At 51.1% G+C, this 16,095-nt stretch overlaps 5 protein-coding genes across 5 annotated transcripts; 2 read left to right on the forward strand and 3 right to left on the reverse strand.

Moving 5' to 3' along the window:
• Positions 1 to 557: 557 nt before the first annotated feature.
• Positions 558 to 5,758, forward strand: BO94DRAFT_462596 (ATP-binding cassette glutathione S-conjugate transporter YCF1; the record flags this gene model as incomplete). Its single annotated transcript, XM_025607981.1, has 9 exons — positions 558 to 851; positions 921 to 3,737; positions 3,795 to 3,898; positions 3,986 to 4,031; positions 4,085 to 4,869; positions 4,951 to 5,105; positions 5,167 to 5,235; positions 5,328 to 5,419; positions 5,495 to 5,758. 9 exons carry the CDS (start codon positions 558 to 560, stop codon positions 5,756 to 5,758), a joined length of 4,626 nt encoding a protein of 1,541 aa, XP_025469163.1.
• Positions 5,759 to 8,168: 2,410 nt separating this feature from the next.
• BO94DRAFT_393376 (uncharacterized protein) lies at positions 8,169 to 9,020 on the reverse strand. The gene is made up of 2 exons (XM_025607337.1): positions 8,852 to 9,020; positions 8,169 to 8,762 (listed from the first exon to the last, which is right to left on the reverse strand). The coding sequence occupies exons 1-2, from the start codon at positions 8,928 to 8,930 to the stop codon at positions 8,386 to 8,388; spliced, it is 456 nt and encodes a 151-aa protein (XP_025469164.1). The 5' UTR covers positions 8,931 to 9,020; the 3' UTR covers positions 8,169 to 8,385.
• On the forward strand, positions 8,848 to 9,492 carry BO94DRAFT_393373 (uncharacterized protein). Its single transcript, XM_025607336.1, has one exon. The coding sequence runs from the start codon at positions 9,060 to 9,062 to the stop codon at positions 9,420 to 9,422; it is 363 nt and encodes a 120-aa protein (XP_025469165.1). The 5' UTR covers positions 8,848 to 9,059; the 3' UTR covers positions 9,423 to 9,492.
• A 1,293-nt stretch (positions 9,493 to 10,785) lies between these two features.
• On the reverse strand, positions 10,786 to 11,238 carry BO94DRAFT_584055 (uncharacterized protein; the record flags this gene model as incomplete). The annotated part of the gene is made up of 1 exon (XM_025615601.1): positions 10,786 to 11,238. The coding sequence occupies one exon, from the start codon at positions 11,236 to 11,238 to the stop codon at positions 10,786 to 10,788; it is 453 nt and encodes a 150-aa protein (XP_025469166.1).
• Positions 11,239 to 15,351: 4,113 nt separating this feature from the next.
• On the reverse strand, positions 15,352 to 15,555 carry BO94DRAFT_462621 (uncharacterized protein; the record flags this gene model as incomplete). Its single annotated transcript, XM_025607983.1, has 1 exon — positions 15,352 to 15,555. A coding segment is annotated over one exon (204 nt), but the record flags the coding sequence as incomplete, so codon positions are not given.
• Between the last annotated feature and the right edge of the window lie 540 nt (positions 15,556 to 16,095).

Below are 16,095 nucleotides of genomic sequence, written 5' to 3' on the forward strand. Positions count from 1 at the left end.
CAAGAGCCTCTACCACGAGGGAGAGAATGAATTATGTCATACGCTCGGAGAACCCATCTGGAACGGCCAGGCAAGGTACGGAGCCCGGAGTACAGAGGAGCGATGCAACGCTCCAATCTGACCGACATTCTGTGACTCCGTCGGTCAGCCTAAGCCCACAAGAACTCTCCCTTTAATAAGTTGAGCTCTGGGTCTCTAGCAAAAAGTACCTAAGCTGGTCTAAGCACTAAGCACTAAAGCCAGTCGATAGAGCCGTGGAAAAGGAAAAGGGGGGCGCGCACTTATCAGCTCGGACAGAACGGTAACGCCCTTGTACGACGAAGTATTGTTTCCGCAAAGCTTGGGCCGTGGCCTTTTAGTAAGCAGCGTGCAGCTCACTAACGAATCAGTAGTTCTCCGTGGTTATCGCTCTCGAAGAAACGTTCTTCCTTCACGATCGCAATCCTTCCTTGCGTGAAAAAGACAACCTCGGGGCTTTTCGCTGCTTCCTCCCTTCCCCGTTGCATGTCCGAAAGGACGAGCAAGTCTAGTGGTTGGGATACTTTCACTCGGGGAAAATGCTGGAAGGCAGTTCCCAAACGTTCCTGGGGGATTCCAGCCCCGGATCCCTGCTATCGTCAAACCCGAACACAGCATTCCAGTCCCCCAAGTTGCAACCCTTCTGCGGCGACGTTGAGGGCTGGGGACCGCTCAGTGAGTTCAGATTCGATTTGACACCTTGTTTTCTGGATGCTGGAGTCGCCATCGTTGCAGCATGGGGTCTGCTTATGGGAGCAGGCGCCCTGTGGTACTTGCTCAAAAAGCGAATCCCTCAGCCGGTGTCAAAGAACTGGCATTTCTACACCAAACTGGTAAGACATGTACCCCTTTATATCTCCGCCCTTTCTTCGGACTGACCAGTGTTTTGCTCCGGTGAGTAGGTCGTCTTGTCCGCTTTGATCTTCACCACTGCCCTACAGGCAGCGATTCAGATCGAATCCTCCCCGGATATCTGGTTTAATGACTTTCGGTTCTGGAGCTCAGTCCTTGTTCTCGCCTCTTTATGCGTGATCTTTGCGGTTCAATACTATGAACACTGGCGCAGCAGGCAGCCCAACGGCGTCGTACTCTTCTACTGGCTCTTCTTCACCATCGCCTACGGGGTCAAATTGCGGTCGCTTGTTGCACGGAAGGCATACGAGGATCATCTTCCTTACTTTGTTTCTTTCGACGTGAGCCTTGGGCTGGCGCTACTGGAATTCGCTCTAGAATACTTGGTTCCCAAGAAGCAAAGTGACTACGATGCGTTGGGCGACGAGGATGAATGTCCATATGAATACGCAGACATATTCTCGGTCCTTACGTTTAGCTGGATGACCCCGATGATGAAGTTTGGCTACAGCAATTTCTTGACCCAAGACGATCTCTGGAACCTGCGCCGTCGCGATACAACTAGCGCTACTGGATCGACGTTGAAGGGGTATTGGGACGATGAGCTGCAAAAGAGCAAGCCGTCCCTGTCACTGGCGCTAATTAAGTCATTCGGTGGTTCGTTCTTGCGCGGTGGAATCATCAAATGCGGAAGCGACAGCTTGGCCTTCGTGCAGCCACAGCTTCTGCGTCTGCTGATCACCTTCATCAACTCTTACCGGACCGACGAGCCTCAGCCAGTCATTCGGGGTGTGGCCATCGCGCTTGGAATGTTCCTTGTGTCGATAACACAGACAATGTGTCTCCACCAGTATTTCCAACGAGCTTTTGACACTGGCATGCGCGTCAAATCTGCCTTGACTGGTATGATTTATGCCAAGTCTCTGAAGCTCTCCAGCGAGGGCCGTTCAACGAAGACAACTGGAGACATTGTCAATCATATGGCGGTCGATCAACAGCGTTTGTCCGATCTGACCCAGTTCGGTATCCAGCTTTGGTCCGCACCGTTCCAGATTACCCTCTGCATGCTATCGCTCTATCAGCTCGTCGGATACAGCATGTTTGCTGGAATCGGTATGATGATTCTCATGATCCCACTTAATGGAGTGATCGCTCGTATGATGAAGAAGCTCCAGCTTGTTCAGATGAAGAACAAGGACTCGAGATCAAGATTGATGACGGAGATCCTGAACAACATCAAGAGTATCAAACTCTATGCGTGGAACACGGCTTTCATGAACAAGCTCAGCCACATTCGCAATGATCTGGAATTGAACACACTCCGCAAGATCGGTGCGACACAGTCGGTTGCGAACTTTACCTGGCAATCCACCCCGTTCCTTGTTTCTTGCTCCACGTTCACTGTCTACGCCCTGACGCAAGACAGGCCTCTGACCACCGACGTGGTGTTCCCGGCCTTGACACTCTTCAACCTTCTCACTTTTCCACTTTCTATTCTCCCAATGGTTATCACGGCTGTCATCGAGGCCTCGGTGGCTGTCAAGCGTCTGACGGACTACTTCACCGCAGAGGAACTGCAGACCGACGCTGTCAAGTTCGAGGATACAGTGACCCACATTGGCGATGAATCTGTGAGGATTCAGGATGCATCGTTCACATGGAACCGATACGATGGAACGCACGTAATCGAGAATATCGATTTCAGCGCCCGCAAGGGCGAGCTCAGCTGCATCGTAGGCAGAGTTGGCGCTGGCAAATCTTCTCTGCTCCAAGCCCTGCTGGGTGATTTGTGGAGGACTGAGGGTGAAGTTGTTGTCCGAGGCCGCATTGCTTATGTTGCCCAAGCGCCCTGGGTTATGAACGCCAGTGTCCGTGAGAACATTGTCTTTGGCCATCGGTGGGACCCTCAGTTCTACGATCTCACGGTAGAGGCATGTGCTTTGCTGGACGACTTCAAGAACTTGCCTGATGGTGATCAAACTGAAGTTGGTGAAAGAGGAATCTCACTATCTGGAGGACAAAAGGCTCGGTTGACCCTCGCTAGAGCTGTCTACGCTCGTGCGGATATCTATCTGCTCGACGATGTTCTCTCTGCAGTCGATCAGCATGTGGGAAGACATCTTATCAACCGAGTCCTTGGTCGAAACGGTATTCTCAGCAGCAAGACCAGAATCCTTGCGACAAATGCCATCCCTGTTTTGAAAGAGGCGGATTTCATCGGCTTGCTCCGGAACAAAACCCTGATCGAGAAGGGAACCTATGAGCAGTTGCTGGCTATGAAGGGTGAAGTCGCTAACCTTGTTCGCACTACCATGAATGATTCAGACGATGAAGATTCCGGCAGCGATAGCCGTGATCTGGCTAGCCCTGAGAGCTCGGAATCCGTCACGGTGATCGATAATGCTGACTCGGACTCGGATCCAGAGGATGCTGAGCAGGAAATCGGCGCCCTTGCTCCCATCAGGGCTGCTGCAACTGGAAGAAGAACAAGCACCGTGACTCTACGACGCGCTAGCGCTGCTAGTTGGAAGGGCCCCAGGCGCAAGCTAGGGGATGAGGAGAATGTGCTGAAGAGCAAGCAAACCCAGGAGACATCCCAGCAAGGTAAAGTCAAATGGAGTGTCTACGGCGAGTACGCCAAGAATAGCAACATCGTTGCTGTTTGCTTCTACCTCGTTGCCCTTCTGGGATCTCAGACCGCGCAAGTTGCTGGCAGTTTCTGGCTCAAGCACTGGTCCGAGGCCACCGAAGCAAACCCAAATCTCGCTGTCGGTAAATATATCGGTATCTACTTGGCGTTCGGCCTGGGTTCATCCCTTCTGGTTATTCTTCAAAATCTGATCTTGTGGATCTTCTGCTCTATTGAGGTATGCTTGGTCTCCTCGACTTGAGTATACCAGATTGATTGTCTAACACTGCATCAGGCCTCTCGCAAACTCCATGAACGCATGGCATTTGCGATCTTCCGTTCCCCTATGAGTTTCTTCGAGACTACCCCATCGGGTCGAATCCTCAATCGCTTCTCCAGGTTCGTCTTTCATTACTGTTTCTACTGCCGGATCTTTCTTGAGACTCGGGGATGTGGGTTATTCAATGCTGACCTATGCTTCCTCAGTGACATATATCGTATTGACGAGGTGCTTGCACGGACATTCAATATGGTGAGTTTAGGATGCTACCCTCCTCAGACAAAGTCGCTAACCCCTGGCAATAGCTGTTCGGCAACTCTGCCAAAGCAATGTTCACAATGATTGTCATCGCTTCCTCGACCCCGGCCTTTCTTCTCCTGGTGATTCCATTGAGCTATGTATACTTCAGCTACCAGAAGTACTATCTCCGCACATCCCGTGAACTGAAGCGCTTGGACAGCGTTACTCGGAGTCCCATTTACGCCCATTTCCAGGAGTCTTTGGGCGGAATATCGACCATTCGGGCGTATAAACAAGAGGAGCGATTCACGTTGGAGAACGAGTGGCGTATGGATGCGAATGTGCGTGCATACTTCCCGTCCATCAGTGCCAACAGATGGCTGGCTGTGCGCCTTGAGTTCATTGGCTCCGTTATTATCCTGGCCTCTGCAGTACTTTCCATCCTTTCCGTAACGACCGGCAGTGGGCTCTCTGCTGGCATGGTTGGTCTAGCCATGTCCTACGCTCTCCAGATCACCCAATCCCTGAACTGGATCGTCCGACAAACGGTCGAGGTTGAGACAAACATCGTGTCGGTCGAGCGTGTCCTAGAGTACGCAAGCCTGCCCAGCGAGGCACCGGAGGTGATCTTCAAGCACCGGCCTGCCATTGGCTGGCCGGCGCAAGGCGCGGTATCCTTCAACAACTACAGCACACGTTACCGCCCGGGGCTTGATCTGGTGCTCAAGGATATCAATCTTGATATCAAGCCCCACGAGAAGATCGGGGTGGTTGGCCGGACAGGTGCAGGCAAGAGTTCGCTGACTCTTGCACTCTTCCGCATTATCGAACCGGATGGAGGCAACATCAGGTAAGGACTGCTGCCCGACGTCATTTTATCAAGGCGAAAAAAAAAAGAAAGAAAAAGAAGAAAAACTAATGTCGCGTGTAGCATCGACGGGCTGAACGTGTCGACGATTGGCCTGTTTGACCTGCGGGGCCGCCTGGCCATCATCCCTCAGGATCCGGCCATGTTTGAGGGAAGTGTCCGGGATAATCTGGACCCACGACATGCGCACGATGACACGGAACTCTGGAGCGTTCTTGGTACGTTGGGCTACATTGCATACGAAGGCTAAGCATGGTGGACTGACCTGTTATTCTGCAGAACATGCGCGACTTAAAGATCACGTCGCGCAAATGGACGGTCAGTTGGATGCCCAAATTCAGGAAGGAGGTAAGCATGTGGCTGATTTTGGCCTCTCTCGCGTGCATTCTGCGCGCGTTTCTTTACATCATTGGGGATGAGGATTAACCTAGTCATGACAGGGTCCAACCTCAGTCAAGGGCAGCGCCAGCTGATTTCTCTTGCGCGGGCGCTGTTGACGCCTAGTAATATTCTGGTGCTGGACGAGGCAACGGTACGTGGCCAATCCTGTTGCAGTTTTCCTTACCCCTATTTTTCTTTTGGCCCCCGGACTTACAGTTGGCATTAGGCTGCAGTGGATGTGGAAACGGACGCATTGTTACAACGCACGTTGCGCAGCAGCATCTTCCAAGACCGCACGATCATTACCATTGCGCATCGTATCAACACCATCATCGACTCTGATCGAATCGTGGTGCTCGACAAGGGCCGAGTGGTCGAGTTCGACACGCCTGCGGAGCTGATCAAGCGCGAGGGCCGGTTCTATGACCTGGTCAAGGAGGCCGGACTCCTTGACAGCAGCGACGGGCCTGGACCTACGCAACAATCCTAGCGCGTATGACGAACATGGCGCTTCCTGGGTGGCTGGGAGGATAAGATAACTGGTATGGTTTCAGGCCGATCCCTCGCCTCCGACATAAGTCACTACTACTAGGCACCGGTAAGAATGAGAACCCGTGGACAAGGGACTCCGCTTAGTCTGTTCTTGGTACATAGACAGAGCTATTGTTTGTGTGCTGCATGGGGGTCCATGGCTAGTCTGTGCGCGTCTGATTGGGAAGCAATGGGAGGAGAAAAAAAAAGGGGGGGAGGGGTGTCGGTATCGACAGCAGGAACGGGGACTTCGATTCGGCCTTGGATCATACGAGGAGTGATTAGCAATCCCGGATTGCTCGGAGGTATTTTGTCTCTGTTGGGGTCTAGAAAGCGAAAGTCTGTTGGGTCTTTTTGTGACTAAAAAAAGTATGATCTTTCTGGGATATACGCACGCACACACATTTATATATACTATTGGGCGTTTTTGATGATACACTTTTGTTTGCGTAGTTCAGTTATTATGTACATCACATGAATATTGTACTCATTTAATCAAGATTGTTTGTTTGTCCTAGATTCTGTTTCACAATCCCCTCCCTTCATCCGAACCACCAAAAAAGTGAGAAGAAAAAATACTTTTCCCTGGCGCCAAACCGCGAGGGCAGCAACCATCATCAACAATAGTAGCGGTGTAGAGAAAGCACCTGCCAGACAGACCCGGACTCTGCAGCTTGCATTGCATGGCATGCATGCATCAGCGCGCCACGAACAACTGTCGCTGGGCGAGGCGAGCCTGTCTGCTGACTGATTGCCGCGATGGGGGGGGGCTATATTACTCGGGGTTGGTGGTTAATGGTTAATATGTACCTTGATTTAATTATATTGAGGGTAGGGGGGGGGGGGTATAGTATGTAGGTATGATGCGGGATTATAGTAGGGTTTTAAACTTGTTGGTATTTATTGTTATGTTTGGATATTGATTATTGGATATTAAATTATTGGGGGGGATTGGTTCGGGGGTTGGGTTATTTGGAGGGTGGTATGTATGTATTATTACCTAGATAGGTAGGTACCTAATGAAATGATGGAAGATGGGCGGTTAGTTATGTGTGTATGTATGGATCTTGTGTATGTACTTTGGTTAGGTATGTTAGGTATGTTATGTTTATTGAGGTTAATTATTCGATATTGTATGATATGTTGAAATGGGATAGTAGTAAGGTAAGTAAGTAGTAAAGTAGTAGATTGATTTCGTATTGTATGGGTTAGGATCTCTGTCTGGATGAATGGTTAGAAGTACGGGCTTTGGATTACTTCTTGTTTAGATGAGATAGATGGGTTTGGGTTAGTGGTGGTGGTCTCATTCTTATAAGAAGTAGGTGTGTGTGTGTGTGTTTAGGCTTTTTGTATAGGATAGATGGATGGATGGATTGCAGGGTAGCATTATGGCCAGATATACGAGACTACAGATTGCTGGTGTTGATAGAGTTTGGGATCTTGGTATCTGTCGATGAAGGTACTTGGATCTCGTGGTGAGGTTATTGTGCGTGGCTTTGATGATGGTGGGTTGAGATGTTCATACTTATTATCATATTATATATATATATATATAAGTCAAGATGGTGACAATGGTAAGCAAGGTGGATACAATTACTACTCCCTCGTGTTCCTCTCGATAAGAGTACCTTCTAGAACACATAACCTTCTCTGAAAATACATTACTATTTTATTCCACAGAGAGTAAACCTACACCCCTGTAAATAACCACCTTGTCGGTGAAGCCATGGACATATAGAAGGATGAAAGACTTGCATCAAAGATATGCAACGGTGGCCCAACTCTGAAATCCCTAACGGCAATTAGATAGTGACAGTGACCACCGATAAGCCCTCTGCAGCACGCAGCCATTGTCCTCACAGAAGCAAGCGAAGTGACAATGACGATAACGGCGCAAGAAATGAGGGGTTTCTGAACTGGCGGTGAGATGAAAAGAAGGTATGTACTTGGAATCACTCCCATCTTCCCTGGCAGTCCAAGGACCTGGAGGGGGAAAAGAATGAGGGGTTGCACTTGGTTGGCTAGTTGGCTGGTTGGCTGTCGGGGTTTGGTTGCACTTTGCACTGCCACAGATGCCTTTTAGCCGGAAGATGACCGCCAGGTTTGGTGGCGGCGCTTAATTGGCGCTTGGAGATGGTTCTAGTTTTCTAAGTAAGTACTGACGTGGAAGCATGGCAGGTCGTGTACCCCGCCACCGACAGTCCTTGTCTTTCCTTATACAGAGGCAATAATGCTGAAGAGGCTTGGCCGTGGACCGGGACTTTATGCCGGAGAGCAGATTACTACTTACGGAGGGAGTCATCGGCATTTGGTACGGGATTCCTACCTACATGGGTACAGTATCTGCGATCGTTACGATAAGCCGAACGAATAAAGTTACTCTCCCTTGCGTCGCGGGGCGTCAATGGCGTCATGATTTGATCTGCTACCTGATCTAGTCATTCAGCGTAGAAAAAAAGGGGACAGCAAACCATTGTACTGAAGACTAGTAGGTGATATCGTGGCTAGTCTTCCCTTCTTGGGTTATGGGTAGATAGGTGTAGGTATATCAGCGGAAGAAACCTCCGGAAACCATACTACCAAAGCCTATCTCTTGTCTGAAACCTTCGCGGAGCATTCGCAGATCTGGGAAGAATCAAGGTGGGCGGCACGGCATTTTATTCCGGGGCTTCGCCAATGAATGTGAAGCTGGACGCGAGATAGAACCTGACGAAGAGCGATAGACGAGGCGGATCTGAGATGTTGTGCATGGACCAAGTCTGCTTGACCTGGTCGTCGGGTCGAGGGATCGGGGATTCTGCGATCCACTAGATGGCCGCTTTGAGCGGCGTGCATGGGATGGGTTGGGCTATTCGTCTTGACTTTCGCCTCAAATGGGAAGGAGTTCCATCCTTCGTTGAGACGATCGACTGGAGATGGCGCCAGGGGGGGTGGATGTGGGTGTGGCGACGGCCGGTGTCTGTCTATTGTTCGTGGATTGGAGTTAGCGGAAAGTCAGTGGAAGAACTAGTCAGTTAAGCGATGAGGCGGATGGGGATGGGGATGAAGATACCGATAGGAAGAAAGGAATTGATAGCGATACATGGGATCAGGGGGATGCGAAAAAAAAAAGATAAAATAAAAATAACCATAAGATAGCTACCGAAGGATCATTGATATATTAACTGAGCGCCCATGATGGCAGTTAGGAGTTATGAGGGGTGCCTGAGGGGAGGATCCGAGGCTGTCCCCAAGTAAATATAGCAAGTACGGGATTATCCATGCTCTCATTATTGTTGACGGTGACAATGCTCAACGCTCAGGCCGTTAACTATGGAGCTTCCGACACTTCCCCGAGTCGTCAACCATGGATCCAGTTGGGTCGGTGGACGGCAGTCCCGACGAGTCCAGCTGTCCAGGCGATCCATCATGAACATTCTGGACTCTTTGCCCTCTGCAGGGACTGTCAACGACGAAAGAGAGGGGCCCGACAATCTCATTGTCCAGGATATCCCTACCAGGGGAAATCCACCGCGAGGCCGAAGGAAGGAGAAAGAGTGACAGCTGGCCGCGGCCGATTTGTCCGTCGGCCCCGCGGGATTGGCCGCCCAGCCTTTCCCGGTTTAGTCCATGACAGCCACTGAATTGCCCTATTCAGGGTTTGGGGCTTCGCTTAGGGTTACTTTCATCTGTACTAGATATATACGAGTACGGGGTGCCTTTCAGGAGGCATAGTAATTGTACTTATGTACACATCTCGGCCCATCTCGGTCACTCTACGTAAAGCATCCAGATGGCACATAATAACCACTATTATACCTACGTACTACTACCTACTACCTAGTCAAGTCGTCAATTAGACATTTCTCCTTAGCTGAATCAAAGAAAGATTAGCCTGCGCGGTCTTGCAGATCCCCCAATCCCAATCCCCTGACCGGGTGCCCGTTGCCTAACTGAGCAATATCTCCGGCTCAGCCAGTCTACGCCTACCTACACACAACTTAGTTAGGTACACCACAATAATACCGACTACTAAGGCGTCGCAATTACGCCCGCGACGCTGTGTGTCCTTCAAAACAAACAAAGGCGGACCCAGATTGCCCACAACGCCCGCCACAGCCATCCTGCCGCACAACAATCCTGTCAATCCCCCTGCTACACCAGGAACCCCGGTGTTTGGGCCTGCATAGGACTTTGGGTCCCAGGAAACCCTGTGGATCAACCTCCCGGTCTCCAGCTCAGGAACCTGATCCGCCCGTTCCCCTCCCCCCTGGACTGATAATCACTGGGCACAAAGGGCAATCTGAAACAGGCGTCAAGCAGGAACTGACGGCCGAACAGTCGCCGGATCTACCCAGGTTTCTGTCATGCCATTGCTTCGGCGTTTGGTGGTTGTTTGTGCTCAACAACCACAAACAAACCGATATTAGTAGGTCGGCGATGCTATGTACATGAACAGATCACTAGTCGTGACTAGAAGCAAACAATCCAGGTCATTAGCTTGGGTAGAAATCAAGCATTGGGAGGAATGAAGTACATGTCTTAGCTATATGCCCGGAAGGATTTAGCCCATGCTCTTCTTCCCTGGCGTTTTGGCGCCCTTCCTTGATTTCTAATACATCATCTTTTCTGCCTTCTGGGTTTTGTCACTAGGATGGATGGATAAATGGATGAATGGCATCCTCCACCCCTCATAGCGGGGCATGGTCTATGCGGATTCAATATCCGGAGGCAACCGCTCCCGAAATAGTCGGTCAAGTTCCAGCGATCGATTGTTGGTTGATGGCGGTGGTGTCGCAATACTGATAGGCCGTACCTCCCGGCGGCGTAGCTCCGAACAAAAGCGAGTTAGTGGGCGAGCCGACAGGGAAACGTACTATAATCCCTGCGCAGATTGGTGGTCTCGATCGGAGATGTGCGAATCCCGTCCCCAGGGAATCTTTTTCCAGCAGCCCGTACGCGGTCGATCGGGGGGGCAAGAAAGAGAATAGTTATGGAAGTCCGTACTTACGTACTCTCTATGTCAACATCACCCAGACGAGGGGCATTTGTCAATAGTGGGCTCTGGTTGGGAATCAGATGATGCGGCAGTGGTTTGTTCCAGACCTGGCCCGAATGCCTCAGGTCGAACATCCCTGCTGCTTTTGATTGCCAGGACATGATCGGGGCCAGAGCTGTGGGGTTTGACGTTGCGGCGCCGATAGGGACAAATCCGAAGCAGCAGATGATCGCAGATTCGTACTCTGTACAGATGTACGTTGTCGTTGTGGTGTAAAGTCCGTTTCGGGCCCCGTACAGTTGCGATGCCAAAGGCCAGGTGTGATATCCATGATCAGCAACACCCACCGTGCATCCAGTTACCTGGGTCATCCCTACCAGATTGCCCACTCCGACCCGCATGATTGGCCCCTCATGCGCAGGCCATTCTTGGATCGAATCCATCAGGATGATTCTGAGCATTCTGGGTACCCGGAACCCCCCACTCCGCGAGCACTGAGTGGGTAGGCTGTAAGTCAGTGCAGCATGAGGGCTGCAGCACGGCCCACAACCCGGAAAACCATGTTGACGTCTCGGCCACTCATCAGCCTGGGACAGGGATCCCCTGAGTAACATAGGTTCGGGGCTAATGAACGGCTGCAGATGGCCCTCCCGCCCACGCGAGTCATTGGAGAATCCATCCGCGCTGGAGTGGTTGGGTAAATGGCCCTGCCAATTACCTCCAGCCAGAAGGGTCTCTTCAACCCCCCCTTCTGAAACACGAAATATCTAAAGTCAAATCAGATTTCTTTCACGGTGGCGCCCAACACATGGCGTGCGCCTCATGGAGACTTGCAGACACCGGCCGTATCGCTAAATCGCATCGAGAAACCCAATCGGCGAGTTTTTTCCCCCAATGGGAGAGAGGGGTGTGTGGCTGGTAGCCAGTGCCCACAGAAACCCGGATGATTAACCTGGCAAAACGACTCGTCAAGAGCGCCGGTTCTGCTGGACGTTGTTCTGTGGGGAAAAGACTGGGATCATGGTAGTTCCATGACCGTCTACTGCTCTGCACCTGTTCCTTTCCGGCATGAGGAGCCCCAGATGACATCGAGCCCATGACATCTAGTTACTTAGATCGGTAGTAGCAACAGGACGTATCTCGGCCGTGGAGGAGCTATGATATAGTTCAAGCGACTATGCCGACGGTTCCATGGTTCTGAAGGGTCTTCCGGCATATACCCGCAACCTTGAACGATGAGTTGTACACGCCATGACTAAACCCAGGTAGGCAGGTCAATACTCCAGCCATGGTCCAGGAGCACGCAAATCGAACCTGTGCACGGGATTATCGGACTTCAGATGACCGTGGCGGGTGAAGATTGTTATTCTCCTTCTCGTTGCCATATGAACCTGGCGGCGGCGGCGGCGCGCCCCGGAGCTGAAACCCTGCTGCAGTGACTGCGATGATGATTATGGCCTGCTGGACGTACCCCACATGCGTATAGGGTTGTTGTCTAGGGCAACACTTTGCCTTTTCCAGACTCAGATCCCCCAGCCCTGAAGTCCGTGAATACTGGTCGGAAAATATTCCATCTAACGTCTTCTTGCACCCACTTTCCCGTTTTCCTTTTTCCTTTTTCCTTCCATAGACATACAGTAGTGTTGTAGTACAGCATAACGCATCCCCAACGTATCGATCTGGTCGGGCCTTCCCGTGATAAAATCGTCATTATCTCCATCTCCAGACAACTTATCCCCATGCAGTGTTCTGCAGAGGCTCGGCCCGGTCGGGAGACAGGCCCTCAACATGACGATCTATGAGGCATCAACTGCGAGTAAGTCTCTCCCCCACTGTCACCATTGCCCACCTGCAAGGAAATTGCGTTGACATTGCGATCTTTCGATCATCGCAGGGTGGTCCTACTTGCCACCCTTTTAGCTGTAACACTCGTACGAGAGTGCAGCGCGCCTGATGTCGTGGAGATGGAACGTTGTTTTTCGAATTGAATCTACTGTAGATACTAGATACCAAGTTGTTGAGTCAGGAAAGGGAAGCCACTGGAAAAGGAAGGAACCTGCGACTACGCCCAAGACTTGTACGCGGCTATTCTGACAGTGCCCAAAGTATACCCCATATACTATACTACGCCGCAATGATACCTCGTACAGATGGTAATAACCTGATGGCAATACTATGTCTCTGAAACATCGATCGCTACGTCATGAATTATCGCCTGTCATATGGACTATCTACTTCCAACCGCTCCGAAATCACGGGGGTCGACGCTCAGGCCGTGGGAAGCGCAGCAAGGATCCCATCCCATCCCATCCCATCCCATCCCATCTACCTGGCCCACGGAACACAACCGTCCCTGAGAAAAAGTGAATAGTTAAGGTTGGTTCCCGGGACGCGACTCAGACGACACGACACGACGGCGTACTTTCCATCCATCTAGCCTCCCAACGTCTTGACAGCAAAACGCCTCGTACTTCCCGACGATAGTATGCATCAGTTTTGATATTGAGAGACATGTATACATACATATCTACCGATTAATCTATATATAAACACGAAAGAAAACGCCCCCCGCCCCCCGTCCCAGAAATTAAAAAGCACGATCGGTTCTTGGATGATCCGGAACGATGGGTAGACGAACCTCCAATAATCACCCACGATCTTTCGAACAGGGAGGCGGAGGGAAAAGCCACTGGCAGGCACTGAGCGCCAGTCGTCAGAGCGGGGTGTTCGATCCGATCGAGTGAGTGGAGTCTGGACCGACGTGACCGACCTACATACATACCTTGGGCTGATTGTTTTTATTGCTGACAAGCGACAACGCGTAGGTACGTAGTTTCCCTAGGTATGTAGTAGTAGTCGCTGTCAATACCCAGTACAGTGTACAGAGTACTGTTGTTGTCAGTGTGTCACGGACTCTCCCACCCTGGACGATCCGTGTAGGTGGTAGTTGCTTCTCTTTTCTTTTTTTTTTTCATGACAAGCGCTGGGACATTCGATCCGCTCTCCCCGGGCCGCGCCCTCGCCCCTGTGAATGGATGGATGGCCAGTATCCGTATTTTCACCATATCTAGGTAGTAGGTAGTATGTAGCTCAGGTTTGTGGTATTTCACTGTGTAGTGTAGGGTAGGGGATGAGTAATAGCTTTTCTCGGTAGGAAATGCGATCAAATCAAATCAACTAGGGGACCACCAGGGACCTTTTTTGAACAAACCTAAGGAATTACTAACCTGCTGACACTGACACTGACAGTGACAAAGTACGGGTTCGGGGGGGGGGATACCGACCTAACCCCTTAGGCGGTATTAGCCGGATCCCAAAACCTCAATGATGGGTCCTAGCCCCAAGACACTAAGTGGGCAGGTAGGTTGCTTTCGCCTCTTCCTTTGCCCGGCGTGGCTGCCCCTCGCTACTAGATAGATACCTCACTGAGGAATGTCATCAAGTAGGTTAGGTTGGTTAGTTGTTTTTTGGTGGTAGGCTTATCATAATGACGTAGCGTAGCATTGTTCGTTTATCTTTGGTTCAAGCAGTAGTATCATCCTTGCATTGCAGACCGATGATGGTGATGATGTTGTCATGAGACCATAGGTACACCTACATATTGATTTATGTATACCGGTCCGACACACATTAGGTATCATATGTATGGAGTATGTAAGTATTAGATATGATCGTGGTGATGGTATCGACTCTTCAGGTGGTTGTGACCCACCGCACAGTCCATCAAAATGGCCCTAAATTTATCCCGTCGGAAAACAGATGCCGCAGGTCATGATGATCATGCGAAATACTACACAGGACTGTGTGTAGATGCGGGAGGGCATTGGACGCGGTAGGGCTCGTGGGTGGACCGCTTTGATCAAGCTATACAGCGTTGAGGAGGTCGCCGACAGACTAAGTAGTAGTCGTAGTTACCATCATCTTAGCTTCAGGAACCCTTTGAGCTAGATATGATATCTACTATCTAGACGAGCACCGATCGTGAAAATCTCCGAGGATGTGCAACCGATGTCCAAAATCCAATCCCAATAATGGAAGAACTTCAATATTCAGATTTCAGACAGACACAGACAGGCTAGTCCTAGGTTAATCTACTTAGCCCCCCGTCTACGACGGATGCGGACATGGTGTGCTCCATCCACATCCGAGGCATTGGCAGCTGAACGCTGACTGGATGACGGGCCAAACAGGGTAGGGGATTTCCGAGGTCTGACAGGTCCCCCGCGGGCCAATTAGCGGTGCTGATCTCACGTTTAATCTCCCCTGCCCCTCTCTTGCCCCCACTGCTGTCGTCACATTGCCCTCCATCATCCGCGGTCAATCTACTCTAGCCGGCCCAAAGATCGGGACTGGAGGATCTACCCCGTCTGGATGGTAACTACTTAGTACCTACCTTAGGCACTTCCATTTTCTGTTCGGTGCAGAGAGCGAAGACTTAGCCGGGGACACCGGCCTGCGTAGCGGTAAATGCGGCTTATTATTCCTGGCATGGGCGGGAATTAGGCCGCCGATAGCCTGATACTAAGGAACGATGGGGAGAGGGGGAGTTTGACACCGCCGAATAATGCCAATTGTCATCGGGCAAAATCCTCGAATCCAGACCCTGCACCTCGAACGAGTAATTGGCAAGTCGATATGCAGTACAACCGGGTTGATATCGTGGCGGTGAGACTGTCTGTCCCCATGGCCCGTTGCAGCACACCGTTCAATGCAAGGCTCCGTGGCTCGTGTGCGATTACCGCTGCCACGTTGCGAACGTCGAAAGCATCTACTGCGACTTAAGATGATGGCATCGCATCGCGGCGCCCATCATCAAGCAGCGGCAGTAGCAGCCAGGAATCGGGGATGGCGTTATTAGTATTATTAAACGGTCTAGACTCGGGTCAGCCGGTCAGGAGGAATGAAAGGGGTCACCTGCCCGCTTGGCGGTCACTTTCCGAGAACCACGCCGGCAGGGATTAGTTCCACGATGTCTTAGTCCTCGAAGTGAAAGAACGTGTTAGCCAGGCAGTCGAGCCGACTATAGGAGGGTACCTATGGACCACGGAGCACCTCGGACAACTTTCCAGGGCATGAGGCATGAGGCATGAGGGGTGATTGCCAGACGGAGATGATCCGGGCCCGTTCCTCGTCATCCGGAGGGCCTCCTGCGGAGATGATGATGCCATGATGTTTCGCAGTTTGCTAGACAGCGCACTCGTCTCCTGTCACTCACTCTATCTTATCAAGATGACTGAGTATTCAGGCCGGTCTGTGAAGATCCTTTCTCCACGGAGACGGAGTATCCAGCTCGGCTGCCGGCTCTCATTGCTCAGTTG

Source organism: Aspergillus sclerotioniger, assembly GCF_003184525.1.
Source record: "Aspergillus sclerotioniger CBS 115572 chromosome Unknown BO94scaffold_9, whole genome shotgun sequence".
Classification (NCBI taxonomy): Eukaryota; Fungi; Ascomycota; class Eurotiomycetes; order Eurotiales; family Aspergillaceae; genus Aspergillus; species Aspergillus sclerotioniger.

What these genes read in the sequence shown, in the direction of transcription:
- BO94DRAFT_393373 (XM_025607336.1), top strand. Translation starts at nt 9,060, where the DNA reads ATGCTCTCATTATTGTTGACGGTGACAATGCTCAACGCTCAGGCCGTT.
- BO94DRAFT_393376 (XM_025607337.1), bottom strand. Translation starts at nt 8,930, where the DNA reads ATGGTTATTTTTATTTTATCTTTTTTTTTTCGCATCCCCCTGATCCCA. An exon ending in CAATTCCTTTCTTCCTATCG is followed by an intron (nt 8,763 to 8,851) that starts GTATCTTCATCC and finishes CACGAACAATAG; the next exon opens with ACAGACACCGGCCGTCGCCA.